The 8,592-nt window shown below is 44.1% G+C and overlaps 1 protein-coding gene across 1 annotated transcript; it reads right to left on the bottom strand.

Moving 5' to 3' along the window:
- Positions 1-1,064: 1,064 nt before the first annotated feature.
- Positions 1,065-1,382, bottom strand: TINCR (TINCR ubiquitin domain containing). Its single transcript, XM_070931889.1, has one exon. The coding sequence runs from the start codon at positions 1,380-1,382 to the stop codon at positions 1,065-1,067; it is 318 nt and encodes a 105-aa protein (XP_070787990.1).
- Between the last annotated feature and the right edge of the window lie 7,210 nt (positions 1,383-8,592).

Here is an 8,592-nt window from a genome sequence, read left to right as displayed (position 1 = left end):
GATAGATAGATAGATAGATAGATAGATAGATAGATAGATAGATAGATAGATGGTAGGTAGGTAGGTAGGTAGATACAGTAGGTAGGTAGGTAGGTAGGTAGGTAGAGATAGATAGATAGATAGATAGATAGATAGATAGATAGATAGATAGAGTAGGTAGATACGGTAGGTAGGTATGTAGGTAGAGATAGATTGACAGACAGACAGACAGACAGAGATAGACAGTTAGACAGACAGACAGATACAGTAGGTTAGGTAGGTAGATACAGTAGGTAGGTAGGTTGAGATAGACAGAGATAGATAGATAGATAGATAGATAGATAGATAGATAGATAGATACAGTAGGTAGGTAGGTAGGTAGAGATAGACAAAGAGACCAACAGAGAGAGAGAGAGAGAGAGATACAGTAGGTAGGTAGGTAGGTAGAGATAGATAGACAGAGATAGATAGAGAGATAGAGAGATAGAGAGATAGATAGATAACAGTAAAGATCACTAATAGATATTTGATAGATGGTTAAATGGATGATACATCGATCGAGGATGGATGGATGGATGGAGATAGATGATAGATTGATTGATTGATGGATGGATGAATAAGATTGATGGTGATGATGGAGATGAGAGGGAAGGGAGAGAGGGATGGTGATAGGTCGACAGACAGACTGATTGAATGATGCTGGACAACTCAGTCGATAGATAGACAGATACCAACAGGTACAGACCGAAAGCTGGCTGGCTGGAGGATTGGAAGTTTGCATAGACAGACAGCTAAACAGACAAATAATTGACAGACACACAGACAGGCACCCACAGGTATGAAAGGAGGGGTGTCTGGCTAGGCTGAAATGAATAGATGGATGGACAAACAGGCAGACAGCTAAGAAAAATAAACAAATACGCAGGCAGGTAGGCAGGATCCCCGGATATGCGATCACCTTGCTGAGGTTGTCTGGTGTCTGTTTCAACAACAACAACAACAACAACAACTCACACACACACACACAAACACACCTTTTTTTTTCAAACTTTCTTTCAGAAGCTCCATCCCTTCCCCCCAAAAAACTACCTTTTCTCGCTAACCAACAAGACCACCGAACCGTTCTGGATCTTGGCCTCTTTGACCGTTTCGTGCTCGTCCAGTTGACGGGCATTGTAGTGGAAGTTTTTTTTCCAAGACGTGACGCCTTCCCGGACCAAGTAAGCTCTCAAGTCCATCATGGTATCCGTCGGCCGCACCGTCAGCGGGAGCAGCTGGTCCTCCTCGGCCAGGTGGACCTTGATGTGGTACCTCTTCCAACGGGAAAGGCTCCTGCGTAGGGTCTCCATCATCCACAGCTCCCGAAAGTCCGTCCTTCCAGCGAGAGCAGCTGACAGGAGCATCCAGCCGCTGAATGCAAAGGAGGAGAAACTCCAGAGAGATCCGAGTTTCAGGAAGGAACACCACCCTGCAGGGCAGGCCCAACCGGTTCCCGGCAAATGCTCGGCTGCATTTTTCCCATTCCAAGGAAGCACGTTGCCTTCGCCTCTTGGGGGTGCTCCGGGGAAAAAAAAATCTCAGCCTCTCTTTTAAGGAAGGAAAAAACTCAAGGTCATCTCATTCAGGCGTGCTTTAATTCAGGGGTCTCCAACCTTGACAACTTTACGACTTGTGGACTTCAACTCCCAGAATTCCTCAGCCAGCTTTCCACAAATGCTGTTTGGGGAATTTCTGGGAGTTGAAGTCCACAAATCTTGCCTGAGGAATTCTGGGATTTGAAGTCCACAAATACTGACTGGGGAATTCTGGGAATTAAAAATCTACAAATACTGACTGGGGAATTCTGGGAATTAAAAATCCACAAATCCTGCCTGGGGAATTCTGGGATTTATTTATTTATTTATTTATTTATTTATTTATTTATTATATTTCTATACCGCCTTTCTCCCGTAGGACTCAAGGCGGTGTACAGTCAAGAAAAATATAAACATCATAAAATTTCTAATTTGAAGTGCATAAATGCTGTCTGGGGAATTCTGTGATTTGAAGACAACAAATGCTGACTGGGGAATTCTGGGAATTAAAAATCTACAAATACTGACTGGGGAATTCTGGGAATTAAAAATCCACAAATCCTGCCTGGGGAATTCTGGGATTTGAAGTCCACAAATGCTGACTGGAAAATTCTGGAAATTAAAAATCCACAAATCCTGCCTGGGGAATTCTGGGATTTATTTATTTATTTATTTATTTATTTATTTATTTATTTATTTATTATATTTCTATACCGCCTTTCTCCCGTAGGACTCAAGGCGATGTACAGTCAAGAAAAATATAAACATCATAAAATTTCTAATTTGAAGTGCATAAATGCTGACTGGGGAATTCTGGGAATTAAAAATCCACAAATGCTGTCTGGGGAATTCTGTGATTTGAAGTCCACAAATGCTGACTGGGGAATTCTGGGAATTAAAAATCCACAAATGCTGACTGGGGAATTCTGGGAGTTGAAGTCCACAAATGCTGGCTGAGGAATTTTGGGAGTTGAAGTCCACAAGTCATAAAGTTGCCAAGGTTGGAGACCCCTGCTTTAATTTCAGCAATTGCAAAAAAAACCAAAACACCCAGAAGCTACCAAAGGATTGAGTTCTTACAACAAGCTGAGCCCCAAGAGAACAGAAAGAACCAATGATTCAATCAACCAAGATGTGTAGGATGTTGTGGATGCAGATGCAGAATGTGAGGGAAACTTAAGGGGGTTTGTAGGATTAGGGAATGCCGGGGTGGGGGATTTGTGGAAAAGGAGGGAAATATTGGAGACAAATTACCATATATATTTGTCTCCAATATTTCTCTTCTTTTCCACAAGTCCCCTAGCCTAGCATATTGGAGACAAGCCCCCTTTAGTTGCCCTCACTTCCTGCATAAATATATATGGTGATGCTGAGTAGTGTTTCTCAACCTTGGCTACTTTAAGATGGGTGGGCTTCAACTCCCAGAATTCCCCAGGCAGCATTTGTGAATTTTTAATTCCCAGAATTTCCAGCCAGCATTTGTGGACTTCAAATCCCAGAATTCCTCAGCCAGCATTGTGGATTTTTCATTCCCAGAATTTCCCGGCAGCATTTGTGGACTTCAACTCCCAGAATTCCCTAGGCAGGATGTGTGGACTTCAACACCCAGAATTCCCCAGGTAGTATTTGTGGATTTCAACTCCCAGAATTCCCCAGACAACATTTGAGGATTTTTAATTCCCAGAATTTCCAGGCAGCATTTGTGGACTTCAAATCCCAGAATTCCTCAACCAGCATTTGTGGACTTCAACTCCCAGAATTTCTCAGCCAGAATTTGTTAATTTTTAATTCCCTGAATTCCCCATTTGTAGACTTCTTCTCCCAGAATTCCCCAGTCAGCACGATGGCTAGGTAATTCTGGGAGTTGAAGTCCACACATCTTAAAGTTGCCGAGGTTAAGAAACATTATCCTGGCTCACAGGACTGGGGTCCCACATCTCATCCACACCCAGAAATAAAACTCATTTTTGCATGATATGCAAACATAAAAACCAAAATTTTAACAAGTTGTTTAGCTATATGGTTAGCTACAGGCAGTCCTCAACTTATGATCACAATTGGGTCAAGAATTTCCCTTGTTAAACAAAAGGGGTTGTTAAGTGAGCCACGCCCGATTTAACAATCTTTTGTGCCACAGCTGCTAAGACAATCACAGCAATTCACACTGTCGTTAAGCAAATCTGATGAAGGAAAGCTACCTGATATCAACCTAAGCAAATTGTGCTACCTTTTTCTGGTTATTTGGCTGTAACTTTTCACAGAACACAGATAATTGAACAAACTTCGTTGCATTAACATTCTTGATTAAATTGTCTTTCCATTGATAATATAATTTTATGGTATTACTCCCCCCCAAAAAAGTGGTGTTATTATTAGCCATCAAACCTCAAAAATAGACTTTTTCCAAAAGGTTTCCACAATTTTGGCCACTACTGTATATTTATTTATTTGTCATATTTGTATGCCTTCCACTCTCCGAGGACTCTGGGCGGCTTACACCAAAGACAGTATGCTAAATAGCATATTGCCCCCTAACGATCTGGGTCCTCATTTTACCCACCTCGGAAGGATGGAAGGCTGAGTCAACCTTGAGCCGGTGAGATTTGATCCGCTGATCTGCTGAACTAGCAGTCAGCTGAAGTAGCTGCAGTACTGCACTCTAACCACTGCGCCATCTCGGCTCATTATAATGAGTATATGGCTATATGTATATGGCTGTAAAGTCTACCACTGGATCCTGAATTCATCAGTGGTGGGATTCAGCCGGTTCGGGAGAATCGGTAGTTAAATTATTTGAATCCCACCACTGGAACTCATGTAAAGTACTGCATTCGCACAACAACGTGCCAAAGGGCGGAAGGGAGGTAGTTAAAACTAACCGCGTCCAAATTAGAGCTCTTTAATTGTCCGGCTTTAAGCGCATTGTCAGCCTCAAAGAATTTCAGAATAGCGTCGACGTAGCCGCCGAATCCAATCCTGCCCCAATCCTCTTAAGATTTCCTATTACAACATTGTATGGAGAAAAGATCTTTTCTCCTTAATCATCTTTAAAACCCTCTTCTGGAGATAAAAACAGATTTAAAGCAGAAAGACTGTAAAATAAAGAGAGATTTCAAACGTCATAAGCTCATTCTATTTGTAAGAGCTGTGAATTAAAATCATCCTACCAGCAAGCTTAGGATTTTAAGGCTCGGGCAGTCTGTTGTCTTGCAAAGGAAAAAAAGTTTATTTGATTTGATTTTTTTTTCCCCTCACAGGGAGTCCTCGACTTACGACTGCAATTTGAGTCCAAAATTTACATTGCTTGGCGAGAAATTTGTTAAGTGAGTTGTGCCCCCATTTTGCCCCCTTTCTTGCCACAGCGGTTAAGGGAATTCACCGCAGTTGTTAAGTGAGTATGGTTGTTAAGTGAATCTGGCTTCCCTCATTGACTTTGCTGGTCACAAAAGGGGATCGCGTAACCTTGGGACACTGTCGCCGTCATAAATATGTGGGGCTAAACATATGAACATGTGAATGATTTTTTAAAATGTTATCTAATTCTGGGTTTTATTTAATTGACCAAACTAAGTAATAATTTTAATTAGCAATTTTATGATGTTTGTGTATCTATATTTTTCTTGACTGTACACCGCCTTGAGTCCTACGGGAGAAAGGCGGTATAGAAATATAATAAATAAATAAATAAATAAATAAATAAATAAATAAATAAATAAATAAATAAATAAATGTGAGTCGGTTGCGAAGCGTACAAATTTTGATCACATGACCATGGGGATGGCTGCAACAGTCGTAAGTATGAAAAACGGGTCACAAGTCATTTTTTTCAGCGCCGTTGTAACTTTGAACAGTCACTAAATGAACTGTTGTAAGTCGAGGACTACTGTATTTTCAAACAAGAAGAAGGAATTCACATTTACCGATAGTCCTTGACTTACAAACATCCATTTAGCGACCTTTGAAATTACGATAGCACCGAAAAAATGTGACTGACGATCACTCCTCGTACTTACGACCGTCGCAGCATCCCCATCATCACGTGATCAAAATATTGGCACTCGGCAACTGGCTCGTATTTGTCACATTTGCTGCACCTGCAGACCTGGGATTGGCTTCCCACCCAGCATTGTTAAGCCTTGCTTAACAGTGGACAGTCAAATCCCAATTCTGGTTGAAAATTGAGGACTCCCCGTACAGATCATCCTTGATTTATGACCACGACTGAGCTCAAAATTTCCATTTTTAAACAGGACGGTTCTTAAGTCAGCGGTGTCCCGTTTTGCGACCTTTCTCGCCACAGTTGTTAAGTGAATCGCTGTAGATGTTAAGTTAGTAACACGGTTGTTAAGCGAATCTGGCGTCCCCCGTTGACTTCGCTTGTCATAATACTGTAGTATAGGCCAGTGATGGCTAACCATTTTGCCGTCACGTGCCAAAAGCAGGAGGAGCGCATCTGTGTGCCCAAACCCATAATTCAATGCACCCCTGCGCCTTGCACCCCCCGCGCATGCGTGCGTGACCCCCAGCGCTTCCCCCCCCCGCTTTTGGCACACAATGGCACGATGGGCCTGGTAGTCCGTTTTTCGCACTCCCCAGGCTCCAGAGCCTTTCTAGGAGCCTGGGGAGGGCGAAAACGGCCTTCCCCACCCCCACTGGAGGCCATCCGGAAGCTGGAAACAGCCCATTTCCCCACTTCCTGTGGGACTGAAAGGCCCGAAAATCAGCTGGTTGGCACGCGAATGCGTGCTGGAGCTGAGCTAGGCAACGCTTGCGTGCCCACAGATATGGCTCCACATGCCACCTGTGTCACGCGTGCCATAGGTTCGCCATCACGGGTATAGGCTCTCCTGCTCGAGCAGGGGGTTGGAATAGAAGACCTCCAAGGTCCCTTCCAACTCTGTTATTCTCTTATTCTGTTAAGAAGCAACGGATGGAAACTAAGGAGAGAAGCAATCTAGAACTAAGGAGAAATTTTCTGACTGAGCAATTAATCCGTGGAACAACTTGCCACCAGAAGTTGTAAACTGCTGAGCACATTGTAAGCTGCCCTGAGTCTCCGGAGAAGGGCGGCATATAAATCAAATTAAAAAAAAAAAAATTAAATGCTCCAACACTGGAAGTTTTTAAGAAAAGATTGGACAACCATTTGTCTGAAATGGTAGAGGGCAGGGGAGTCAAACTCAATTTCTTTCAGGGCCGCATCAGGGTTGTGTTTGACATCGGAGGGCCCCCTCTCTCATTATAATCTTCCTTCCTTCCTTCCTTCCTTCCTTCCTTCCTTCCTTCCTTCCTTCCTTCCTTTTCTTTTTCCTTCCCTCTTCATTCCTCTTTCTTCTTCCTTTCCCTCTTTCTTTATCTCTCCTTCTTTGCTCTCTTCCCATCTTTCCTTCTTTTTCTTTCCTTCTTTCCCTTTCTCTTTTCCTGTCCCCTCTTGCATGCTCAAATTTCTTCTTTTGTTTTGTTTTTACTTTGTTTTGCTAGCCCTCTGCCAGCAAAAAAAGGAACGCCGCACACAGTTTCCCCCTCCACCCCCCCAAGCTCCATTTTCACTGGCAGAGGGCTGCAGGAGACCGTCGCAGCCCAAAAAGTGGTACAAGGTGGCTGCACGCAGCCCCCCACCCCCCGAGCTCCATTTTCGCTAGCAGAGTGCACCATGGGCCGGTCCTTTGCTGTTTTTAGGCCAGCCCGGTGGGCCAAATCTAACCACCTGTCAGTGTCTTACCGCTGACATAGAAAGGAAGATAAGCCCTGGACTTTTGCCTGCTAAATCCCTTTGAAGCTCGGTCTCCATGGAAGGGAAGGCGGGGGGACATTCCTGTGAAATGACGAGACAAGAAGTCAGGAGAATGACTTGGAATGAGAAGCAGAGAATTGGGGATCGGAAAGGGAGGGATTGGGGGGCAAAAGGTCAGTCTTGTCCGCACGAGTCATGATCCGGTTGCTGTACTCAAATAAAGAGAAGATTTCCTTAAAGATTGGCAGTTTGGAAATGCATTTATTTTGAGATAGCATCGAAGTCTGACAGACGGACAAGACTCACAACTTTCCAAGCCAAACTGGCAAACCTCCAGCCCTCCAGCTCCCTGCCAGATGTTTGGACGGAGTGGCGGCAAGGTTCCGAAGCCATGGCAGAAAGCCAGCTCTCTACTGAAAGTCTGACACCACCCCTCACACCGGATCCGGCCCGCAGGCCTTGAGTTTGACACCTCTGGTATAGGGTCTTCTATGTTCTATACCCATGATGGCGAACCTATGGCACGGGTGCCACAGGTGGCACGCTCTGAGGGCACGCGAGCCGTCGCCCTAGGTCAGCTCCACTGCATATGTGCACATGCCTCCCGCCAGCCAACTGACTGGTCTGCAGAGACACGAGCGCATGTGCAACGGGGAGGGACTGAATTGCTTGTCAGGTTTCGATATCGTCTCGAATAAAATAAATTGCATTTCCAAACAGAGAGTCTTTGAAGAAATCTTTCATTTTATTAAGCACGACAATCTGCCCCCGATCGTGGCGTAGCCAACTCTGACTTCCTGACCCCAAACCTTCCCTTTCCGTTCCCCAATTCTCTGCGTCTCATTGGCCTTCTTCCAAATCACTCTCCCCATATCTACTACTTCAGCTCCCAGGAATGTCCCCCCTCCCATCTCATCTCCTAGGGGATATTATCTTCAGGGAAAATAAGTAGGTGAAATGTCAAGCGTCCTCTTGCCAGCTGCCCCCTCTTCTCCTTCTTATGTCAGCACTAGAGTAAATGCAGGTTGAAGTGCTGACATCGCTTATGTAGTTATTTTTTATTGCTTTCATTGTCTTAACTTCTGTAAGCCGCCCTGAGTCCCTCAGGAGAAGGGCGGCATATAAGTATAAATAAATAAATAAATAAATAAATAAATAAATAAATAAATAAATAAATAAATAAATAAATAAATAAATAAATGCACAGGGGGTCAGGGGGATGTGGCGTGTGCCCCCCCGCCACATTTTGGACCTAACAGGCCTCCACATGGCCTCCAGGGACCAAAAATAGGCCAGGGGACACAT

This window comes from Pituophis catenifer, unplaced genomic scaffold, assembly GCF_029215685.1.
Source record: "Pituophis catenifer annectens isolate HBS135680 unplaced genomic scaffold, rPitCat1.0.hap2 SCAF_1, whole genome shotgun sequence".
NCBI classification, from domain to species: Eukaryota; Metazoa; Chordata; class Lepidosauria; order Squamata; family Colubridae; genus Pituophis; species Pituophis catenifer.
The sequence above is the reverse complement of the archived record's forward strand: the minus strand, read 5'-3'. Positions and strand labels throughout refer to the sequence as shown.

Bases quoted from the DNA above. Each gene is read 5' to 3' on its own strand.
- TINCR (XM_070931889.1), bottom strand. From the start codon at position 1,382: ATGCTCCTGTCAGCTGCTCTCGCTGGAAGGACGGACTTTCGGGAGCTG.